Raw genomic sequence first — 26,314 nt, 5'->3', positions numbered from 1 at the left:
ATTTTGAGCCGCACACAGCATGGAGACCTTCCACAGAAGGCCTTCACGTCATGCTTGTCAGCCACTTCCTGCATTCCGCAGGCTTCTGCTCCCACCAGGGGTTCTTCATTGGTCTTAACTGGGTTTGTAGTGTATGTTTGGGCTGATGGTATTGTTTATTGCTGATTTCTTGTCCAAGTTGTAGGACTTGTGTGTGATCCACATAGTTTCCACTAGCTGGTCTATCTCAGGGTCTTTCTCACTGAACCAGTTTTGGTGTTTCCCTCTTACAGAGGGAAAGTACCTCAAATGCCATATTATATGTGACATCTCTGATATTCTGCCAAGTTGCCTCAGTGTCTGTGGAGTTCTCTGGGACTGCAGCTAAAGTTGGAACAGACACTGTAGACTATTGTTTGCTAGGATCTTTCATGGCAGCCACATTGATCTTCTTTGGGGGTTTGAGGCATCTTCTGAGACACTTTGCTGAGAAGTTTAGTGACATGATACTTTTCACAAGCCAATGATCTTACCAGCATTTGGCACCTCTCAAAGAGCTGACGTCACATCTTTATTGTCTTTAGACTGTACAATTACATAGTCCAGCATGTGCCACTGTTTTGACCTGGGATGCATCCATGTGGTCTTATATTTGTTGGCCTGTTGGAAGACTGTGTTGGTAACAGTGAGATTGAACTTGGCACACTTGGAGAGAAGTATTTGGCCATTGGAGTTTAACCTTCCAATGCCGTGATGGATGAGCACCCTGCTCCATGTGTCAGAGTCTGATCCCACACAAGCATTAAAGTCTCCAAGAACAATGAGTGTGTCCTGGAGTGGCATGCTTCTGATGACCTTGCTGAGATCTTCCTAAAACACCTCCTTGATCTTGTCTGTATGTGTCACTGTCGGCACACAAGCGCTGATAATAGTGGATAAGTTAATACAGAGCACTGTAAGTCTGGCAATGTCAGACCGTATGGCGAACCCTTGGTCTTGCCAACCTAGTAGGTGTAGCCTGCTCCCATCTCCTCAAGGTGAGACTCATTACTGAATCTGGTTTCTCTGAGGGCAGCAATGTTTATGTTTTACCTCTTCCGTGTTTTGTAAGGGCTGTTCTTTGGTAATTGTCAAGAAGGGTTCTGACATTCCATGACCCCAAAGTCAGTCAGTGAATCTACATTTTATTTCGACCACTGACTTGGCTGACCAGGTAGGAGCAGTAAACTGACAGGTACAGAAAGGGCAGGCTGTGTTTAGGGTTCCTTTTCAGGTCCTTTTCCCCCGACCGGGGAGAGCAGCACCTGTCCTGTCACCACAGGAGGATACGAGCTCCATATCTTCCCCAATCTGTGAAGAATAGCCAACACCCTAAGGCTGCCTGTGTGGAGCCTTGTGACAAAGGACTGCCAGCAGCATCCTCTACCTGTCCCCATCACCACTTCCCCATTGCCACAGGACTCCAGTAAGTTGATTAGCTTAAATGAGTTAGCTGAAGAGCCTGCACTATGAATGGATTTAATTAAAAAGTTTTGTGTAGAGCCCTTCCCACTCTCTCGCCCATGCAGCTATTCTGCACTGGTGCAACAGATGCCATAAACACTGCAGCTAACAAGGGTGCAGGAGTTGTATTCAGAGTTGTGCTTCTCCTAGATGAGCTATCGACCTGAGCTGAAGAGCCTCATTTGCCCAAGGATGTAATGATCGGCCAATGACTGCATATAGAATGCACACTGCCCTTATATGCCCTCATAATTAAGCCTGTATATAAATGTTTGTAGGATTTGGACTTGAATTCTCCGAACAGAAACACAAAAGAACCTATTTAATTCTCAACTATGAAGCTGTCCACAGTGGCCAGAATTAGCAAATCAATGAATATATAAATCCTGACTTGCAAGGTTGTCATGATCTGGCTCAGTGAAGAAACTTACTGAGTTCAGACAGTTAAAATTGAAGGTTTTTTCACCTTAAAAGATGAGAAAAGAAAATAACTGATAATTAATTGCATTCAGTTTTCTAAATTCAATGTACCGCACTTTTCTGTTAGCAGAATGCTGGCAATGCAACAAAGTTAGGTTATCTGTGATGGAAAACACAGCTTCAGCTCTTCAAATAGTAACTAAAAAAATCCTCACTACTCTTATAGAAAAGGAGTCAAAAATGCAGGGTTCAATATACAACAGTACTAAATATTTTATCTAGGAATGAAGGTGCTACAAAAGAGTCCTGATTAGCATTTCATTGCAAAAGATGCACGACTATACTAACGGCCTAAAAAATAAATAAATAAATAAAATCTACATTTAAATAGAATATAAAAATAATTGCTACACAAAAGCATCCTCTAGGCATTCACTTTTAAAAGCAGTAGGTTAAAGTTTTGATTTGTAGAGGTTATGCATTGCCTGTGTTACATCAGAGTTTAACAGTGTAGTTTCACTTCAGCTTCGGATTTATGAACTGGATGAAGACAACACTTTTTCTGAAGAGTAAAACCAGATTTTTTTTTATTTATTTTTTTTAAATCTTTTAAAAACCCTCTTTGGTATAAATGCTAACTAGTCTTTGAGGTGTTATTTACTGTTCTAACCAAGTCCTTAGAAAAACTAGCGTGTTATACTTTTTTTTCCTTAAGTAAACATCACCTGTGAGAGTGTGTGCATTTATTAGTTTTGTCTGTTGTCTTATTGGTACATGATCTATAGAGAAGAAAAAGTGTACTCAAACACTGTTACCACAAAAGAGCATGATTACGGCCCCATTACCGTGACAAGGATTGATTGATCTTTTCTGGACCCAATGATGCAAACAAAAATCATTGGTTCTGCTGTACGTCAGTGTTAAGTGTTTGCATAAACCATGTTTTTTGAATTACTTAAATCACTTCACTGTACATCACCTATAGGCTAATAATTCTCACCCTATGCATAATCCGAGCAATAAAGGGAAGCACTAAAGATAAAAATGAACACGTTCTACGCCGGGGCTTCATCACTAAAAAGACACAAAAGGAACTCACATGGTAGTCCGTTTCTGTGGAATGCAAGAGAATTCAAACTGGAGGCCTATTTCCTTGTTCTAATTCCCAGTGTTTACACAAGGAAGTAGTGAGAGAGACTCAGCAAAGATGGCAGGTCACAGGAGAGTAGAAACATTTAGCACATGCAAAACACACCATAACCAAAACACGTTAGCCTACATGTTGAGTTATTCCTAATTATTTATTTTCAACAGTCATTAAGGGCCATATTTCCCCCCCTACTTCCAAGCATGGAGAGGAGACAGTACTGAAGAAGCCAACATCCATGGGATGATGCTCCTGTTCTCTAAGGGGGCTGATCTAAAGCCCCTTGGAAAAGATTCCCACTGACGTCATTGTGTTGTGGATCAGGCCTCAAACCCCATGGAAGCCCCTCCCAAAGGGCTTGGGCTCCACCTGGTTTAATGGGCAAAACCAGAGGCAGGAGATGCAGCTGTGGAGCAGTCATACACCACAGCCTGCTCCCCAGCAGCTCCTGAACCTTCCCTTTGGGAAATCTGATTGGAAGTTAAATGCTGCTTAACCGCTGGGTCAGAGGAGATTGCCACGATAGGAGACTAAAAGGGCAGCTGTGCAAAGGCACTAAATCTCAGTAGGTGTCCCCAGTAGTTGTTAAGCTGCTGCTTTGCTGTAACAAGTCCTCTGCTTCCAGACTGCCTGATCCTGTAATCAGTGGAAATTTTGCCTGCATACATGCTGTATGATTGGGGCCAGGCCCTAACAAAGACGATAGAGGCTTAATACACAGAAGGTGTATAAAGCATTGTTAAGCATTCAAAAAGAATTATATGACTACCTTAATTTTTTCACACACTTCCTAATGGGGGGGAGGGATAGGTCAGTGGTTTGAGCATTGGCCTGCTAAACCCAGGGTTGTGAGTTCAATCCTTGAGAGGGCCATTTAGGGATCCGGTGCAAAAATTGGGGATTGATCCTGCTTTGAGCAGGGGGTTGGACTAGATGACCTCCTGAGGTCCCTTCCAACCATGATATTCTATGATTCTAATGACATGCCTGGGAGTGGTATACATGGATCAAAGACACAATGTAGCTCACTTCTTTTATTCTGTATAGATTGAGCTCTGTACTTATCAAATGAAATCAATTTATAAATGAAAATAACTGGAATGACTGAAGAAGTTCTCATTTACGGCAGCTTTCCCCAAAATAATTTAACGTTTTACCAAAATTTCAATGATGCCAATTAACAAAGGAGTCCTTCGTTATGGTGAAAACTAAACCAGAAATGTTTAGCACAATGTTTGTGAAGTATGAGAAATGCACTGTCTAACAATGTAAAGAGTTTGAAAGCTATTATAAAATTGGTTAAAAGTGCCTAATGTGGTTCCAGCTACTTACCACAAAGTCACTTTCATAAACACTTCTAAGAGCTCTAAGAGAATTTGTATTGTAGCATGCTTGATTATGTTTTAAAAATGTCCATTGTTGATGAGAAATGTTAGCTCCTAAATATATGCCTCTCACATTTACTTACCTCTGATATTTACTCCTAAATATTGGAGTAAATCTTGACTTAATAGCAATTCCCAGGAAATGAGCAAAAACTATATAAAAAGGAGGCTTTTGATCACAAAGGCATGTAAATTTAGAATTAAAGGTGCCACTTCATCCTACTTTATTTAAAATATTGTACCAGAATAGAGCAATTTATTTAGACCTGCACTGACACAAAGAAGTGTACAAGATGACCCAACAGATCTAGTCCATCTGTAAATTCTATGAATCTAGAACTCCATTCTTCAACTGGTGATTTAAACTATAACATGCATCCAATCCTGCAACCACTTATGCATATACATATATGATTCCAGGTTTGCACCATATATGATCTACACCACCTAGGTACAACAAGGAGGTAGTCAACGTGAAATCTAAATTTTGTTGATTTGGGGAGTTTAAAACCAGATCATGCACATTACAATCAAGCAGTCATTCTTCAAATGTTGACTTCTTAGATATATAAAAATATATAAAGCTAGATTAAGAACAGTTTAGAACACAATATAGGATGAAATTCACTCCACCCAATCACACAGACTTTGTGTAAAGAACTAAAAAGGGCTTACATGGAAGAAAATGGAATCTACCCTACATTGATGGGCAAGGGCAGGGCTGTTTTAGTCACCAGCTGGCGATGAAATCACAAACTCAATGACCTCTGCCAATATGCACCTCAATCCCCAATCAGATCTGACATGGACTCAATTTGGTCATGCTTAAGAGGTGTAGAGTTCCCTAAATGTCAATTCAGCATTCTCATTCCCCCATACAAGAGAATGTTCATGATGTAGGCCTTCCACAACCCCTGCACTCAAGCACCCCCACAAGATTTACCAACCATATTAGTCTTACTCCGAAATGTATACACTGAATACAGTGTTACTACTACACATTATGCTTACTATACAAAGTCCAAATGAAATTAATATAGCATTCCAAGTTTCACTAAATACTGTATTATGAAACACTAATAGTCATTATAGCCAGATTTATTACCAAGTGGCAAGGTTTCAATGTTGAACTGATAGCAATTCTTGATTTAAATCAATAGAGAATGAGTCTAATCCACTACTATATGAACTATGACAGTCTATTTTAATTTGGATGGAATAACACTGGTTATTCCATAAAACCGATATAAACTGACACAAAACTGATATAAAATTCAGTGCTAAATATCTACAAGCACATCCATTTGTGCATTCATTTGCAGGTGCCAGGTATTTGCACATGTATTTGAAATGCATGTTTTTGTATCCCTAACTGGATGGACTCACAAAAAATGCAGTCCTTTGAAAATATGATCTGCAGTGATTAAGCTTCCACAGACTGCTCTGCTAATACACCCCATTCTGAACCGCAAAATCTCCTGTTTCTCCAATCCTGGGTGCCTTCTAAGCAAAGAAATGAAATTCCTAGATGGCTTTCTGACATCTGCAAATGTCCAACAGAGACAAAGATGAGACCTCAAAACTCATTTTGAACTGTGACCTGGCCAATAGTTGAACACAGGTCTGCAGAAATAAAATACTACCACATAAATACACTGTATCACATAGCCCTGTAAACCAAACCAAAAGAGGGGTCTAATAAGACAGACACTGACAGACCCCTATTTATACTGGCTCCACAAGATGCTTCTTTAATTATCATTTGGCCAACCCCAGAAATGTGGTAATTTCAAAATAATTTATAATCCAACCATAACTGCTTATCATGACTAGTGCACATTTTATGTTATTTTAGGTCTATAACAGCGTAGAGAGGGTCTGATCTGGCAAAGCTCTGTAATGGTGGTCTTCTAGAAAGAAAGAAAGAAAGAAAGAAAGAAAGAAAGAAAGAAAGAAAGAAAGAAAGAAAGAAAGAAAGAAAGAAAGAAAGAAAGAAAGAAAGAAAGAAAGAAAGAAAGAAAGAAAGAAAGAAAGAAAGAAAGAAAGAAAGAAAGAAAGAAAGAAGCATCACCACCTCTCTTCTACTCCTAGGATCCTGGTGCTACAGGGGGACAAGGATACTTCACACAGTATAAGAAATTACAAAATATTAAACACAGAGTATTGCCCCAGAGAAATAAATGAGATTACATAAACAGCTGTGAAACTGGAGGACCTCCCAATGAATTTATCTACATGTCCACCGTTCCCATTTCAGGGCAGATAATACAATAATAGGTACTGAACAAAGAAAGTGGAGCATTTTAGTAAACAAAGAAATGCAAAGCAAGGACTGGGGGGACCCAGTACACACCTGTTAGCTCTCGCTAAATTTTAGTTCCAGGATAGCTTCCTGTGACATTAACATTTAAAGTGCTCCCCCACTTTTTTTTTTTAAGGTCATGGGTACGCATCTGCAGAATGAACGCTACTTTTTTGATGAATTGGACCCCTATGAGAATATCCTTATACAACAGAAAATGTGCACTTCTTATTGAGTTAAACAGTGTCTGTTACAAACTCTAACTCCTGAGCTCTTTACTCTTTCCTTCTCTTCCTACTTGCTCTAGTTACGTATATGTAGATACGCTGATAATCTAGAGCATATGATACTAGTCACATGATTACTGAATGTTTATAAATCTCCACCATCACCCACTCTCCCTAGCCTGTTTCCTTTTGCAAGTAAATTTAGAGAGTTGGGACATCTATGAAGAAAAAATTAATATATCTGGGGACCATATTCTAACCCTATCTGTGTATTTTTTTAATGATTTTTTTAAATCATTCTATCTAGCCTGGAGTGAAAAGATGACATCACAAGAGTCAAGAGAGAGGAAATTGGCCAACTCTGCAAATTAAGGCTAGCTTTAATCTAGCTAGTGCAGATAACAACAGTAGCGAGCACATGCTAACAAGGACTTCAGCACAGGCTAGCTGCCCCACTGCAAGCCAATCAAGGACCGTGGTTATGTACTTTGGTTGCTAGACTGTGCCAGGGTCTATGCCACCGTGTTTTCACTGTTACCATTACCCACGATAGCTAGGGTAAAGCTATCATGGGTACACATACCCACACTATGATTACATCTTAATTTGCAGTGCAGACATACCTTGAGAGGGGAAGAGATTTTCACTCAGAGCCTTTAAACTTTTTGGGTCTTTCTTTTTGCTATCACCTATTTAACTTCAAGGACTATTTAACATTTTGAAGAAAGGAAACCTTTGTTAAGGATTCAACACCCCCCACTTCACTTAAAGCAAGGCAGCTGACAATATACGTACTCTGAAAGTCCTCCAGCAAACCAAAGTGGACATTCCTGATATTGTTAAGGTAAAAAACAAGCAGAGAAAAATCCTTAAAAATATTTCAGGCATTCTTTATGCATCATAAAGAATCAAGAGGGAACAAACCCAGTTTTTAATGTTGCTCACCTCTAAGAGATATAAGCTGTACGCTTGAAGAGGCTCAGTCCTCCAAGATGTTGAGCACTTTCAACCCCCATTAAAGTAATTGTAGATGAGGGTGCACAGCACTTCACAGGCTCAAGCTATAAATGACTCACGGGTTTGCCATATGCCCCCCAAAAATCTACATTCTTGGAAGGTCAATTGGTGAAGATCTAAAAGGATAAGTTTGGCCAAACACATCTCTCACAATTTAGTGAGCCATAACGCCTGATGATCATCACTTAACTGAAATCGTATTCAGGTGTACAATGGAACAATTCATTCTCCTTAAGTATGGATTTACCAGGGAGGTTGCTGGATACTGCATCTTTATTTTCCATTCCTCATCTGCTAATGTAGCCCTCAAGAACATGATATGGACTTGGAACAATCCCTGAAGGATTCCAGTTCCATACACAATTATTTTGGGAGGGTTTTTTGATAGATATACTCCTGATCCCATGCATTTCATGGTATTTGAAAGAAAAGTGTCCAATTGCTCTAGCTCTCCATAAGAAGTAACTCAGCACATAAAAACAACTCAAACACAGATTTTTTTAAAAAATCATTTTGAATTAACTGAGAAGTGTCCAACTTCTGAAATGAACAAAATTATACTGTTTTCTGTTAAATATTTTGCAAGTACAAAAATGTTAAAAGGCAAGAGACTAGAAACTGCTTGTCCAAAATCAGCCCTTTGTGACAAGCATTTAAACTTTATTTAAAAAATAAAAAATCAGTGTCCCTTGGATTACATCTCTTGGATCTTGTCCTGCTCCCATGGAAGTTAATGGATGCTTTGCCACTGACTTCACTGGAGTAGAATCAGGCCTCCTAGCTCTACCCTTTAACTCTCTGGAGTGCAGAGTAGTTCAAACGGCAATTAATAATTTTGAAGTGTAACAATTGAACGGTAAATAATTTACACAGTTAATATTTGTTAGCTCATCATATAAAATGGACTTCAACAAGAGAGCTGCAAGGACTCTGTGTGCAGGACTGAGCCACACAACAGGGATAAAAATTATAAGCCAGTAACAAAGGTAACTGATTACCCACAACTCCCACAGAAGTCAATGGGAGCTGGGGATGCTCTTCACCTCTGACCACTAACTAGCTAAAAGAGAAAAATACTAGAGTAAGGGCAATAGAAGATTACATAACAAGATTTAGAATTTAAGGGCCTGATTCAATGCATATTGAGATCAACAGCAATCCTTCCCATTGGTTTCAGTGGGCTACGGATAAGGACTTGAGAGACCAAGATATGCATTCAACACGAAACACAGATCTATTTTAAAAATTAAAATATGAGTTTAATTTATGAATTCAACTGAATTGTTTCAATTGTGGCATCCTACTGTCTTTTGTATCATTGTTTTTCAGTCTCACTGCATAAATTTTGTATGTTATATATTGGAACAATATGCATTATATGTTCTCTGAATTGTGTTCTCTGTTTGGAATTATAATAAACAAGTCTTTAAAAGCGTAGCCCCCATTCACAGGGAACGGGAAAGAATGTGTGTTGAGTAAGACCCAGAAACCTACTTTTGTCATTTCCGGGTTCCTGTTTGGCTTGTCCAGCAAGTCCAGCAAAGTGAAACTTACAAGAGTAATGTCAGGTTCACATTGTAACTACATGCATCCGATGAAGTGAGCTGTAGCTCACAAGAGCTTATGCTCAAATAAATTTGTTAGTCTCTAAGGTGCCACAAGTCCTCCTTTTCTTTTTGCGAATACAGACTAACATGGCTGCTACTCTGAAACCCATTGTAACTACAGTCCATAGCAAGCAGTAAATCAGCATGATCCTAGGATTGAAAGTGTGAGAAGTGTGTGAGCAGAATAAGGGCAAAGAAAGGGAGGTTTCACAGAATGGCAAGGAGACACACCCCAGAAAGACAATGAGGAGCAAACAAAGACAAGTCTGAAGTGGAGAAAGAACAAACAACACATACAAAGCAGACAAAAGCAAACAAAAATATATGGTTGGAAAGGGACTAGAGAGTGGAGATGAACTAGATGAGAGTACTCCTGTTCCTTACCCCACAACCAGGAGGACTGGTAGACAGGAAAATTCTCTCTCCTGCCAGCAGTTACTGGAATTCCCCATACTGGAATTCTCACCACGGTGCTGTCCTTGAACACCCTTGGAGTCATGCGTTTCTAATTCTAGCTAGTGTACTCGGTCCAGCTATCAATGAGCCTCTCATTTTTTTCCCAAGGTCTGATAAAGAATTAAGGCCAATTATCCCCTCTCCACAAGGAGAATAAATGCTAAGTCACAAACTCAGAGTCTAATTTTGTCCTTGTGGAAGGAGAAGGAAAGGAGAAAGGAGGTAATGCCGGTTACAGAGGGAACAGGGTGTTGTGCGTAGCCTGAGGACCTACTGACTTTGGGTCCAATCCCACAGATCTCAGGACATCTGCAGGGAGCGGATGCCTCTCTGCTACTGCAGCTCTAATTGCACTGGCAGAATGTTTGTTCAGTGGCCGTGCTGACATTGGTCTTCTGGCTGTACCTGTGTTCTGAGACCTCCTCCAATGGGCCTCACAGAACAGGAACTAATTCTGCTCTGAGAAGCAGAAACTTCCAAGATGCTCATCAGTAGAAAGTACACAGAGCTGAGAGAGAAACATGCCACACAGAACAGCTGCTTTCTGACTTTGCCCAGCTACCTCCATGCCCCATCTCAAAACCCACAGTCAGCTATAGACGTGATCTATGATTAAGGGCCTAATCCAGAAAGATGTTGAGCACCTTCAGCACCACACAGGAGGCTCAAAGCAGCTCACAGGATAAGAATTTAGCTTTTCTTTTCTATAATACAAGTCAGCATTTGAAATAAAAGTAGAAACAGTTTACAAAGAGCACTAAATTCACTAATTCACAGTTTACAAAGAGCACTAATCTAAATTCAATTTAGAGTGGGCTTGAATTCCCATGGGACATCTAGTTTTACCCATTTTGGATGAAACTGTAAATTGAATATTGAGCTTCACATTTTATCAAATCATATTTCTTCCAGAGGAGGTTGAGGACTGCCTGTGTATTTTTTTTTAATCTGATCCACTATGTTTACAAGCGGTAGGGAAAGCTAGTTATATCAGCTGTGCCATCTTTTTAGTTCTATTCTATTCGAGTGACTTTGATTTTGTTTTTCTAACACTGCAAAGAAAAACGATAATGCAAAGAAAATCTATAACCTGTGAAAAGGCACTCTGAATCCATCAACCAAGTTGTATCCATAATTGCCTCACGGGCTTATCAAAAAAAAAAAAAGGCTCATTTGCATTATCTGTTATCTTTAGATACTCATCCGGGTCTATAAACAGAGTTATCAATCCCGTTCAGAGGCCAGTCCACAAATTGAAGTTTTCTATAGAGGGAATTAGCTATAAACAAGCCGGAGGCAATTTTCTTTGACAACCGATGGTAACCCCTACAAAGTAACTTTAATAGTGATTCACAGTTCTTTTCTGGTTTCCATCCAACTTTTCCTTTTTGTGCTTCTGTCCATCCAAAAAGGAATTTTTTCAGATGTTCTAATTTCCCATTCAAGATGCAATCAATCCCAACTCTAGGTGTGTCTAATTCAATTTTTATGGTATGTTCATGGGCCAGCACCAGAAAAAAAAAAGAACTCTTTTTACTTTCTTTCAGTTGCCTCTGCTGCAATCACAAGACTTGTCACCTCCTGGTGTGAAATGCACAACAGTTTAAAAAAAAAAAAAGGAAGAGAGAGAGAAAAAGAGAGGGAGCGATGAACCACTCTATCAAATGGCAAGGGGGAAGAAATGCACTAAAATAACATTAACACTTAAATTATTACTCATATGAAAGCTTGATTTTACCAAAGTAATTCATTGAAAGCGTTCATAGATTTTCTGTTTTGTTTTTTAATTCCATCATTCAAATGGCAACACTCTGTCAGAGTGATATATTTAGGGCCAGATTCCGGGAGTTTCATACCACATTTCAATGGTACTACTCTTGATTTACGCTTCCATGAATTCAGAATCAGGACCTTAAGGCCCAATCCTGCAACCCTTGCTTTTTTCCCCCCTTTTAAGAAACAAGACACATTCTTTCTAGAATTGAGCTGGCATGAAAATGTATCTAAATTTTTTTTTTAATCTTTATGTACGACTTTAAAATGTCATTCAGTAATTGTCAAGGAAAGTGGATGGGTCTTAAAGAGGAATGATGGCATTACAAAGAAATAAAAATATCGGACATGATTTTACTCTCAGTTATACTAAGGTAAAATGTCATTCAGTAATTGTCAAGGAAAGTGGATGGGTCTTAAAGAGGAATGATGGCATTACAAAGAAATAAAAATATCGGACATGATTTTACTCTCAGTTATACTAAGGTAGAGTTACACTGATTTAAATCTGTGAGAGTAGGTAAGTGAGAGGAATATTAGGCTCAGGAAGTTTCACTTTGCAATATTCTCAAATCCACTCAGGTTACAATAAAGTTGAAATCTAAACATAAGTTCACCTAGTAAATAAAAGAGAATGACATTTATAATGCAGGGGGTTAAAAAACCCAGCCAGCTGTACCGTTCTTTTATATATATACATATATTTGCTGATTTAGAGCTACCCTAATGGTAGGCACTAATGGATTTGAAGTGATAAGGAAAAGACGGACATGCAAAATGCTCCAGAACTTCTGTTCCTAATCAATCATCAGAGATCAGTGACATCATTAAAGCCTTTGATCAGAGCTCCTCTTTCAAGCTCAGAAAGGGGGATTGATTGACCCACGCTAGCAGAGAGAATGAAGAAACACCTAGGATACAATTCACAGTGAAATATGAGAAGTCACCGACATCCCTCCCCAGAAAAACTATCCCTTCCTAAAGGAATACAGAACAACCATACAAACAACAGATTCTATTCTTTCCCAAATAATTTCTAAAAAGAATATATAAATAAATAAACCCATTTTCTATCAGGTTTTACTTTTTGTGAGTCTGTGTGCCCATTTTTCTTTTTTTCTTCTAGGGCAGATTATGTATTTATTATATTTGTTTGCTTTTTGATTGCTACAATTCTGTTCATATAAAAAACTGAACTTTTTTTTCAAAACATCTAAGTAGCTTTACACTTTAAGATTCACAGTGAAATCCATTTTGTAATGAAAAAATTATTTTCATGAAAAGTTCCATCATAAGTGGAAATTCACTATAAGAGGAACTAGAATTTGCATATTTCAGTGTACAGATACTATTGAGGGCTGCAATTCTACTTCACCAAAAACTGAGTTTCACTGTTTCTGAGTTCATTTGGGTTTCCATTGCCATTTTACTCTTCTATGACAACTTAATGTCATTAATTTAGTCAGTGCACTTATTTTTTAAAAAACACAACAGTTAAATCTTTAAATACAGTATAGGTTTATTTTATTTTAAAGGCAATCAAGAAGCACTTTGTATTTTATAGTCTAAGAAATTGCTGTCTAAAAATCTTAAACAAAAAGTTTTAAAGAGGCCTTAAACATTTTAGTTTCATCATTTTCTCTTCCATATTTTAAACACTCTAATTGTGCTTCCTGAATGGCAGCAGAATGTGGTTTATTATCTCCCTCATCAGGTGATCAATGATTTCATTAATAAGACAGATAACAAAACTGTCATATCATCGACACTGTTATGAAAGATGATCCTGGCTTCCTGCTCCATTTTCCAAGGTCTGGGATTCTCTGTGGCAGCTCTGAGTCCATTCAATATTTTCCACAGACAGAGAAAAGTGAAAATCCATTTTGAAACCAATTTCAATTAGGATCCAGAAGCTGTTATCACAGGTGTCGCAGAATGGGCCCGTAAGTGGAAATGTCGCCTATCCATTCTGAAATGAAACCTTATCAGGGTCTACAAAGATGACTGAGGACAGCCTATCTGTAAATTACTTTTCGTCCTGTGTTAACTCAACCCTAGTTCTGTCATATGGAATTCTTTCCATCCCCTCGTAATAATCTAATGACTAACTAGACACTGCACCAAAAAGGCTTTTATTTTGCCCAGGCTTCCCCTGCAAATGTGGTTACAAATGCAAATAACCAGAGGCCTCCAGACAAGCCAACTTACTTAGTAATACCACTTAAAGCTCTCCTACTTTATTATGGGGAAATAGCAGACTTGCATTCTGAAGTCTGTCTCCACCCACTGCATTCCTGGTGATTTTTCAATTGCAAACTCTAAGGCCCAGTTATTTCATTAATTCAGCACCCAAGTAGTGAAGCTTTTCTCTCACATCTTTCAGTCTCCTCTTAGCAAATTATCCCATGACGGAGGATTTATTCAGTCAAAGACTTCGGACTTTGAGAGGCAACAAAAGAATCAAGAGACTTTCTGGTCCACCTGCCTGGCGAATGATGAGGCAGGGAAAAGCCTCCCCTAGAGAAACCAATCAAACCATTGTGTGGCACAGTCAGACCTTTTCAACTGTCAAGCCAGGAGAGCAGGAAAAGAGATGAAAGAACTCAGGCTGAAGCTACCATTTACAGAACCATGTGGGAATGGTCTCCGAAGATTTAATAATTGGGATGGAACTCAACTTTCTACAACTAAAAAAAAAGAGAGAGAGAGAGAATGGGAGGGAGGAAGGAGGGGGAATGAAAACCAGCATGAGCCAGTCAGGCCCAGAAAGAACTTTTGTACAAAACCTCCTGTTATTATGTATGCACCCTTGTGCTGCAAAGAGAGAGACAGAGAAACATTTTAGAATACCTAAGTTTTACCAGTTTATAATTACATTAGATCTTCTGATATGAATCCACTATCTTACAGAAAACACAACAAACATTTATATCCAGTATATCCAGGTTCATTTTCAAAGTGATCTCAACCCAGTGTCTAAATGTGGGCCTGATGTTTTTTAGGCACAAATTTCTGGGTGCGCAGGTTGGAACATGCCAGTTTTTACACACACAGAAAGTCATGTGTGTACATGAAAATTTGGCAGATATCTATGTGGTTAGTATGTGCAAAGGATGTGCACGCACAGACCCCAGGGTTTTGAGAATCCAAAGAACCACAGGGACAAAGTTTTAAAAGTTCTTCTGAAAATTTGGCCCAGGAAGCATTACAAGACAGTTTTTAAAATAAACTAAACAACTCCTTTTTTTTCCCAGCATAGTTCTACTTTGAAGTGATTGAATAGAATAAATTGTTGAGCTTTATATTTACTGTCTTTCAATAGGTCCAGATCAAATGTGCTCAGTTTATAAGTGATATTTTTTAACCACCAGTGCTACAGACATAACCTACAATCTAAAAGTCAAGCTGGAATCACTTCTGTACGCCTCAAGGTGAATATTTTGTAAAGGGTAAAAAACATAATAAGACAATAAAATCTAGCTCACTCTCTCATAGGTGTGTTGACTCTGCAATGCAAAGTAGCAAAATCCTATTTTTGTTGCAGAAGCAATCAGATATTACTTGGAATAAATAAGAGATAAGATGTTTTGGTTAAGAAGGAACTTTTTTATATATAGTCACTTCACAGACCCTAAACACACTTTAACTACTTACTAGCATATGCATTTAATTACAATTCCTATGATAGTGAAAGCTGCATTTTTATATCTTCCTTTTTTTTTTAAAAAGTTGGAAAAATAAAAACATAACATACAGAGCAGGAACCTATTCAAACAAACAACTGTCTCTTTATTTCTGTTTAACTGGACACAGAGTTAAATATGAAATAGAAAATATCTAGACCACCATTGCACACCATTCCATGATCTGCTAAACTACTTAACAGTACATTTCAACTGCTTTAGCTTTAAGAATTACAGGGCCAAATTCTGTGCCTCTACTTGTCAGTGGGGTTGTCAGAGGTTTTTTAAGTCAGTGTAAAATTTGTTCCACGGGGACTCATAACTTGCAGGTTCCCAAGTTCAGTCAAGTTCCAACCACCTGTGGACGCTCCCATGAGAGAGGAGAACACTTAATGCCTTTCCTGTCCTCCCTCCTATGTCTTTGACGTGCACGCTTCAGTATTGATGCTTGTATTGACATCCACTTTCAGTGACAATGAGAGTTGCAACAGTACTCACTATAGAAGTGCTGCTGTAAAGCTTCCTATCCTGGTGGCACACACTGGCTCAGTGGTGCAAGGTCATTAAGAAATCCTCTTTCTTTTGGGATATCTTCCCCAGGGACCACGGCTTAATGCAAGAAAGCCCTTCCTTGGAACATTAATGATATCATTGGAGTTTCAGTTGCTAGCATCCATTTCGCTGTGCTGTTAGAAATCAGACTCTGGTTTTTTGAAAACTGTCGGTTGTAAATCCTAGATTTTCAAGACTTGATTTATGCTGCTGAACTCTGGCAGTGCACAAGATACATGGTATATTTACTGCTGCCATGTTGTAAGCACCTCGCTTCAAACCACTGTTTGTTTCACACTCCAGGTTTCCTTTTTGGCCCCTGCAAGTAGGCTGCTTTAGTAAATCTTCCACCTCTTCTAATTCCAAGTGTGTGGCTCATTAACTCTAACCTTCCACCTTATTTGGGTGGCAAGCTACCAATGTTAACTAGTGTTTTCTACTGATTCCAGCTCATATCATCTAATGGGATGTTAGGTCATTACTTACTGACTACAGTGATTGCAGGGATAAGCTGTTCAATCATCTCTCCCAGGAACTTGCAGAGGAATACAGCAAGATTGACATTTAATATCCCTCATACTATTAACATACACAGGGTTATGTGCAAGGAAGAGAAGAAAGGAGAGGAGGGAAACCCTGCAGAATTAATGCTATAGTACTGTATCATCTCTGCAGACCATGGTCTGTGCTGATTGTTTAGTTTAGGGCATGAAAAAAAGCTGGCTCCCAGAACTAAGAAACACAACACTGAACTATAGTACTGGATATGAGTAGTTTGTTTCAAATTATGGTAAACCATAACAATATAACTGAAATCCCATTAGTAAACATACCGAAAGGACCATGCTTCCATTACTCAAATAGACCCCATGTTTAACTGACTGCCTACCTCACATTACAACATACTGAGGACCAACTTAAGCTCTCAGTTACATGGATACAACAACGCTCATTGGTTTCAGAAAACAATTTGGCCCCGCGCCTTTCAAGAGTCAGTGAGAGATATCCCAAAGTAAAGCCACCTCCTTTAAATTCATTCACTTGGGACCTGTGGTTATTATGGATGCTCAGCACCTCTCAGGATCAGAATGTTACACTTATTTTGTATGCTACTGTGCTTGATTATTATCACGACTAGAGGTAACCTGGAATATTTGCCATCTCACTAAAAACGATGCACACCCACACATTTAGGATTTAAGAACATTTTTGTCACCTACAATAGCTGATTCCATAGAATGTTGTTTCCTTCTGGGCCTGATACTGCAAAGTGAAGAGTGCCCCTGAGCTCCCATTGATTTCAGTGAGGGAGGAGAAGTCCACATCATCACCTTGCAGAATTGAGTCTCATATAAATATAATCAATGAGGGACTCAGTTCACAGGGCACTAAAGTAGTACAGGCAACATTCCTTGATAGCTAACAACCTCCTCTGAACTCTAACCTCTCAACAGGACTCTGGACATATAACTTCAACTAAAGGGGCCAAAGAATAGGTATCATGATTAACACCTATTTTATGGTGAGCTTGAAAGCGAGCAGCAGGGCCAGTAACTACCCAAATGTTAAAACAGGAAATGTGATTCTTATTGAGCTGCCGATTCCTGAATACTTCTCTCATTCAATCCTTAAAGGACAACTTTTAAAAATTATTTTTTAAAGACCTAGTTGAAGCTGGCTCCAAGAATCAAAGTGGGCATGTGAACTTCCTCTCATGCTTGGTTTCAAGTTACATCATCATTAATATAATAATTTCTGTTATCACTTTAAAGTATGTTCTTAATAACTGTCTGATTCTGATAAAGGTAGTCAAGTCTACAACCTACATATGTTTATAATTAGCTTTTTCTTTTTTCTTTTTTTTTTAAGCCGAGTAATAGGTTAATAAGAAATATCAGATTACACTGAAAAGCGCTCATAGGTCAAAAAGTAGACAAAACACATCAAACTGAAAATAAGTACTTGCCTGTCAGAAACTGAAGGAGCTTTTATACAATAACTGCATTGTTTGTAATGCAAACTAAAAAAAATAAAATAAAAAAAAATCATTTATTGCCACAACTGGACAGAACACAAACATTTTATTTACAGTCACCAACAAAGCCCATAAAAACATCATTCGCAAATAAATACTGGCTGAATGCAAACATTTTCAAATATATTGCAAGCAATAATGTCAAATGTAGGTTTACATTTTTATATTATTGTTCGCAGGTAATGGGAATTCACTGGATTTTGTTCACCAAAAATAAACTAAAAATAAAAAACCCCACCAACATATTCATACAACAGACTCAATGAAAAAATTCAAACTCCAAATAGTATGAGTGTGAGGGGAGGGGGATTGGTTGTCAACATTTTTTTTAAAAGGAAGTGTTTTCTTAACGACAGGTTTCAGAGTAGCAGCCCTGTTAGTCTCTATTCACAAAAAGAAAAGGAGTACTTGTGGCACCTTAGAGACTAACAAATTTATTTGAGCATAAGCTCAGGAAAGCTTATGCTCAAATAAATTTGTTAGTCTCTAAGGTGCCACAAGTACTCCTTTTGTTTTCTTAACGTTAAGCTTCATTTATTTGCAAAGCAGAACTTAATATCTAAGGGCCCAATCTACTGAAGTGATAAAGCAGATGCTTAACTTTAAGCATGCAAATAGTCCCACTGGAGCTACTTAGATGATTACAGTTAAGCACATGCTGCAGCACTTGCATGACTGCAGCTCTGAGCTACACTGAAATTTTTCATAAGGATCAGAAGCCATTGAATCAGTCCCCTTCCTCCATGCAGATAGCCACTGCAGTCAATGAGGCTCCACATATGTGCAGGGTGTCATGCAAGTGCAACAAGATGAAGGAGCAGAACCTAACTGTGTGCATTTATTATACTTCAGTAAGGCAGATGCTTGGGTATTGTCTCAAACACTCTAGAAACACCTAATGTTTAAAGCTTTCACATCAAGGAGGGAAAATGTTTTTTTGTTTTTTTTAAATCAGGTGATTATTTATTACCATAGTAGGCATCACTTGACCAGCAGAGGAGAAAGAAACGTCTAGCAGGACAATGGTGTAAGTTGCCCTAACAAGCAGACTCCCTAGAAAAGGCCACAGAAAATGCTAGTGATCTGTACTCAAACCAGTTTATTACCTTTGGACCCCTCTCATAACAGCTGTTCCCTTCTTGACGTTAATGAGACTACTGTGTGCATGGAGCACTTTGCACGATCAGAGTCTAAATCAATACACAGATAAATGAACATTGCAGGGAACAGCTCCCTCACCTGTGTGCATCCAATGTCACAAAGGTATTATTGTGTTCGTAAATGATGGTGGTAGGGGTGCATTAGGTGACCAGGTGTCCTGATTTTATAGTGACAGTCCCTATATTAGGAGCTCTGCCTTATGTAGGCACCTATTACCCCCCAGCCCCTGGCCCGATTTTGTGGATGGGGAGGGGGATGTGGAAGCATGTTAGTGAAGCTTCATGACATCAATATGGTGTCAGGGTTTATGTCTGAGGCATAGGCACAATTATTCCAGCATAAACGTTAGTAACATGGCAACTATGTGAAAATGATATTCATTTGTTATGTTTATTATTAATACTTTGTATTCGTGGAGTGGATTCATTCTAAGGGTATTAAATTACAAATAAATGTAAGTTTTTTCATACATTGACATTAGAGTCATAGATTCTCATTCATTCACAAAGTACTGTATAAATATCTCCATTAGCAAATTTCTTTTAAGGGTTTTGTTTTGTTTTATTCTGAACACTATCCGAGCAGTAAATATAGCGTTCATACAAAGAAAGGGGAAAAGGACAGATTTGTAAAGAAGTGTACCATAGTAAGATATGTGTGGTTTTAGTTGATATACACAAAATCAAAACCCAAAGAAGAGACCAAAGGCCTTCAAAAATTCATTCAAAACAAAATACAGCAGTCCCATAAGACATCTAATACTAGCAAACGTGTTTTAAAATTATTACAAAAACATTATTTTTATTTTTGAGCATATGCCTAAAAAAAGTTTTAATTTACTCCAGTACTGAGACCTTCCATGCACGTTTCAGCCTGGAGCACATTTTAATGGCGGAGTTATAAATCCCTGAAATTTGGGTTCTATAATGGAAATGCTGGCAGCCCCTGAACTAACACAGTGCTGGCAGTTTAGCACTATAGTACAGTTTGTGGTTAAGTGACTGCAACAGAATTTGCTGTTATTGTTCTACGTGGAGTAATCATGGTAGTTCAGCATAAATGGCCAAAGTGCAAACTATGAGCCAAGCCTATCAATGGGTCTGAGCCTATGTGAAATAATATGCACTTAGAATCATCACCCACAGGATCAGGCCCCAAATCTATCATCAAATAGTTCTCAATAACACTCATGCACCAAAGAGACTCTTAAATAAAACAGAGTTTGCGTATCAGACAATAAAATGCTTTTTCTTTTTTTTAAATGATTCCATACATAATATTTATTTAAACATAGGTACTGCTATCAGGTGCATTGAACAGTTATTTTCTTTCAGGAACTGTAAAGAAATACTAAAAATAGAGTCTTCCTTGTTTCTCCTGCACAATTGTAAGTTCTGCATAAAACCCTAAGAGCTTTCAACCTATTTATGAGTCAATTGCAAATCTTTTAGAAGACAGTGGAGCCACTTACAAAATGCCAGTTCACATAGCAACTCCTGGACAGCTGTCACTCAAGTGTATGTTACTCGGCAAACTTGCTAATTAATGTGTTGTCCAGAAAGGAAAACACAGTTTTTAGATATATTTATGAGGTGATGGTATGACTGGCAGATGTTGATCTGTAATGGCCACATGCGGGGCCTTGTTTGGTAAATACACCAATGATTACTCAGTATATTTTTAAGCAGCTTTACCTTGTTTTAAGAAAGCAGAAAACTGTAAATCACAACCATTCTATGTTATTTGACCTTTTTGTAAAAAGCTGCGATTCATAAACAGAAACTGAATGTTTGTGCAGCAAATGGTGTGTTATATCAGCTGGTGAAGTTCATTTAACACTTAACAATTCCAGTATTACAAAACAAAAGATGCAACAGAGAGCTTTCATGCTGCATTAATAAAATTTGTCTCCTGTTACCAAAATTCATTAACATGGCAGTCACATTTGCAAAGAGACAAAACTTTAGCATACTGGAATTATAACCTTCAGTATCTCTAAATTCCTAAGTTTTAGTATCATTACTTATTTCAGTATGTTATACATGGACCATATAGACTACTTTAAGAGAAATATCTTAATACCCTTGAAGAGTTTATATCCATCCAAGGCTCAATCCTGCCCTTGTGGAAGAATTCTAGGGCTGGCTGTATATTAGGGTAGGTCAGACATTCCAGTCCTGAATTTACTTACGATTGACTCAATTAAAAAGCATACCTAACGGCTCAATCCTTAACCACTGAAGTCACAGGGAGCCTTGTCATTGACTTGACTAGATGTAGAGTGTGTCCTACAGCTGTGGGAATAACTGATTTTTCAGTTTGCTGGCAGTTCCGAAGAAAGTCTAAACAAAATTTTGGTTCAGGTTGAATCAAAACTGAATTTTTTCAGAATTTTCCACAAATTGAAAAAGTCAGAAAAATTTTGGTTTGGGTCAAACAAAAAATTTTGTGAGGAGGAAGCAGTAGTGGAGCTTTCCCGACCCCTTAAACCTAAAAGCCTATAGCATGATGCTTAGGACGCTCCTCTGGAAGGCTTCAAGTCCCTGCTCCAGAGTGGGGGATTCTATCCAAGGTCTCCCACTCCCAAAGTGAGTGCCCTAGCCACTGCACAACTGGTTATAAGGGGAGGTCCCACACTCTCAGTCTCCTCCTCCTCCTCAGTTCTGTGAAAGCCACCTAACTCCCCTTTAGACTGAAAAAAAAATTTTTTTGTTTTGACATTTCTGAATTTTCTTCTTTTTTTGGTTCAACCGTAACAAGTAGCCAGAATTGACACAAATACACAGAATGTTTCTGTTGACCTGAATCTGCATTTTTCAGAAAGAAAAAAAAATCAGAGAGTTTTGCAAAAGGGTACCAAGGGTGTACTGCATTAATATCTCACTGCAGAAAACATTCACAAAAAACACGGTTAATAATAATTCCTTATCCTTATATTTCTCCTCTGAGGATCTCAAAGTGCTTTTATTAATTAAGCCTCACAGCACCCTTTTAAAGATAGTTAACTACTGATATTCCCATTAACCAGGTATGTAAACTAAACAGAGAAAGATTAAGTGTCTTGACCAAGGACCTCAGCAAGTCAGCAGCAGAACTGGGGATTTTAAAAAAAAAAAAAGAAAGAAAAAAAACACAGAAGTCCTGACTCCTGGTCCTCTGATCCAAACATCAGACAACACTGTCAATCATAGCTCACGTGTGCCTACACTGTGGTTGAGTGCGCACTATACGGGATTTGCATCAGGGTATTTAAGCATGAATATGTGTAAAAAAACTAGGTCAATGTGTAAAATCCTGTCATTGAAAAGAATACAGTGGACCAGATCCTCAGCGGGTGTAAATCAGCGTAAGTCTAGTGACACCACTGGAGCTGTGCAGATTTACACAAGCTGAGGATCTGATCTAACATACTTTAAAAATTGGCAGGGTTGTTCCAGTAGTTAACAGGGAGATTTTATGTTCACTTGATCCCTGCCTTAGCTGGGGCTGGGCATGCTTTAAATCTAGTGACAGAACCACTGGGAAGGACGAAGGGATATGTTCCCCCAAATGTTTAACTATTCTCCTGATCTGCCCCTCAGTACAGCTGCAGAACTTGTGCATTTTTCACTTCAAGTCTCCACCTATTCTCTTTGGGTGTGTGCGCTTTTGTTCAACTCAATGAACAGTGAACCCTGCCTTTGACTGAAAGATGGTGGCCTTGATGCAAGGTGGAGGAGGGGACACTCCGAGTTCTCCCAGGGATGCACAGCAACTCCAATACACAAAAAAGAACGGCCATTTTTTAATTCTGTAACAGTTACCAGATTGATTGCCTGAATTTCTTTACTAAATGCAGAGCTTAATCTGCAGCAATCATAAGCCATGGGGCCAAATACTGTTGGCCTTCTTTGAACAAAATTTCCCTTGACTTCAATGGGAGTTTTGCTTTAGTAAGGACCAATGATTTTAGCTCTTGTAAATTAAACAAAGAAAGGGGTTGGGGGCGTGGAATGGCAGAGTATCCAAAATTGCAAAATGAGGTAATCCCTGGGGAGAGTTGACTAAACCCCTTCATTTTTGTAAATTTGCAACCTTTATAGTCACAACTTTGAAATGAATTCATTGGAAGTTCACTTGAGATTTTGTCACCAGCCATTAAAGAACTTCAGGGACAGGGGAAAAAATTTACAATAGACAAGTTTATTTGAAAAACAAGAGAGAAAAAACCCTGCCATTAATTTTGGCAAGGCTACTTTTGTCTCTTTTGTAATAACTAATTATCTAACTACTGGAAGAGATTTCCATGGTAAAATGCAAAGCATTTGCAATGCTTGCCAGGCTAATCAAGAAGATTTCCAAAATGCCAAAACAGGAACTTCCTACAATAAATAACTTAGCAGATTTACATCTCAAATTAGAAAATTTGGAAGAAAAAGGCTATGTCTGAAGCCAAAACAGGGTTTATTATATCCTATCCACTTTTTTTCTCCCGTTTGCTTTCTTTAGTCTTTCCTTAGAACAAACACAGATCCAGGTGCAAATGCTCAATTCACAAGGAATGCAGTGAACATAAAATTACTGTAGGTTTTGCTGCTAGTAAATCCCTGCTGTTACTCACCATTGGAAGTTGTGCTGGAGGCAACAGCTTTCTCACTGACATCTGTTCGAGTGGAGCATTTCACTATGGAATTCTCAACTTTTTTCTTCTCGGTTGTGGCAGAGCTATGGGACTGGGCCTCCATGATGACTTCTCATTACTTCAGCTCTCCTCGCACTAATACCTGAATAAAACAATATAGAGTCATAAACTTCAAATGCCATAAAAAGCTTAGTCAGAAACCTGCCACACTTCTCACCTGAAGAAGAGCCTGCAGCACAGCAGCATTAGAAATCCACAGGCCATTTCATGAAGCTCATCAAATCAGGTTTGCATGCATGAGTTCCTAAGGAATTTAAGGAAATGCTAACACCAGAGACAAGCACATTTGCTTTTAAACAGAATCAGCATCATGGTCTAGTCTGCTGCTTTGACAGGAAGGTCCACATTTTTTAAAACCCTGTAAGAATTTTAATGGACTTGAAGGGGGGTGGGGGGAGAAGGCGGGATTTTTTTCCTTTGTCCTGAACAGCTTGGAACCATGTAGCAGAACTGAGACAAACCATCATGTTACTGTAGAAGCCAAATTTTAATCTTCCGCATTCTCACTACTCCTAATAGACAGCAACGAATTACCTCTCCTAGTCTATCTTGCCTTATTAATGTAAACATCTCTCATTTTGTTTGTTTAAAAATGTAACTCAAACAAAAGCGTATTGGAACAACGCTCTGAAAACCACAGAGAAAGGCAAATGTGATTGCTAGTGACAGATAACGGGAACACTTTCTTTGCATGACAACCCTGAAAATGGAAAGCCATGCAAAAAGCATGTTTAGTTATTCTGCCTTTCACTGATTACTTTTACTGTCATCTGCACTGACTCATCGTTCCGTCATTTTATATCCATTGGATCACTTCACCATATTCCTAGAGTTTTCATATTTGTGACATAAACCCAAGAAACCCAGGGGTTTCCAAGAGGGTAAAATTCTACGCGCATTCCACTTCAAGGTACTGTGACTACAGTGATCCTGGTCTGCAAGGAACATAGGTATTTCCAAGCTCTTGGCTGTAGCTTAGCTTGACACATGGCAGTCTATTAAAGTAAAGTGATCAATATTCAGCACATACGGTGCTGAGACCCAAAGAAGTACAGCGCTGCTTAGCAGTGCTGTAAGAACTAAAACTAGGTCCCACATTAAAAAAAGTATATAAATCAGCAAACTTGACTTTAAAAAAAGGAGTTTTAGATGCTTCCTTTTGTGAGCGGTGTTACAATTATCATAGAAACAGAGTCAGAAGGGGCCACAAGGGTCATCTAGTCTAACCCCCACCAAGATGTCACCAAATAGATATTAAAAGAAAATAAGTTGCATTATTCTAGGACTAGATTAGCTCAACTTTTAGCTGAAGTCAACTATGTTATAAGTAAATACCAAACTCAATAATAAATCACAATGTAACCTATAAAGATATTTAATGACACTTTTTTGCTACACCCCATGTTAACTGATTTCTGCAATTTTGACTGACCTGGTAAAAAATTTAATAAATATGCACAAAGCAAAATTGCTGAACCATATAAATGCAGCTCTTTAGTTAACCTTTTCCCTGCATTTAATGGGGCACTTTAGTTTAACAGTGCAATAAAATAATCCCAAAACTAATCATTATATAGTGGGGAACAACGAAAGGCCCAGGTACTATGTGAATCACTACTAAGGGAAGTATAGTGGCCCAGAGGACAAGGAATTGGCCTGGTAGTCAGAAGGCCTGCATTCCGTTCCCATCTCTACCACCGATCCTGGGCAAGCCACTTCACCTCTCTATACCTCAGTTCTCCATCTGTAAAAGCGGGGACAATGATGCTGACCCACCTTTGAAAAGTCTTTTGAAATAGGTGGCTGAAAGTGCTATATACATAGGCACAGACTCCGTGGGTGCTCCAGGGCTGGAGCACCCACTGGGAAAAATTGGTGGGTGCTCTGCACCCAGTGGCAGCTCCCTGCCCCAGGTCACCTCTGCCTCCACCTCCTTCCCTGAGCGCACCGTGTGCCCACTTTTTCCCCCAGCTCCCAGCGCTTGTGCCACGAAACAACTGTTTTGCGCGGCAAGCGCTGGGAGGGAGGGGGGAAGAGGGGGAACGCGGCACGCTCGGCGAAGAGGCGAGGCCAGGGAGGGGATTTGGGGAAGGGGTCCAATGGGGCAGGGAGGGGGCAGAGAAAGGGTGGAGTCGGGGTGGGGTGGGCACGAGCACCCACCGGCGCCGGGGAAAGTTGGTGCCTATGGCTATATAAGGGCTAAATATTACTGTAATTCATAGAATGATTTCCTGTCTCACCCTGAGCAGAATTTCAGAAGGTGTGTCTGAATACGGGACTGAATGAGCCAAGGAGTAACCCATAACTTGGTAAGTTCCATTCCAACTCCAGCAGCATACAAGTCCTCAGTATTAAAGACACCGCATTCCTTTCCAAGGCAGTTTGT

At 38.9% G+C, this 26,314-nt stretch overlaps 1 protein-coding gene across 1 annotated transcript in view; it reads right to left on the bottom strand.

Annotated features, from left to right (window-relative positions):
- Positions 1-26,314, bottom strand: part of GLI3 (GLI family zinc finger 3) — a 243,783-nt gene that overhangs the window by 204,190 nt on the left and 13,279 nt on the right. Inside the window, exon 2 of the mRNA XM_073332835.2 lies at positions 23,848-24,010. Coding sequence (XP_073188936.1) covers positions 23,848-23,971 — 124 coding nt within the window. The 5' untranslated portion in view covers positions 23,972-24,010. The remainder of the gene's footprint in view (positions 1-23,847; positions 24,011-26,314) is intronic.

Source organism: Lepidochelys kempii, chromosome 2 (assembly GCF_965140285.1).
Source record: "Lepidochelys kempii isolate rLepKem1 chromosome 2, rLepKem1.hap1, whole genome shotgun sequence".
In the NCBI taxonomy this organism is placed as follows: domain Eukaryota; kingdom Metazoa; phylum Chordata; order Testudines; family Cheloniidae; genus Lepidochelys; species Lepidochelys kempii.
The sequence above is the reverse complement of the archived record's forward strand: the minus strand, read 5'-3'. Positions and strand labels throughout refer to the sequence as shown.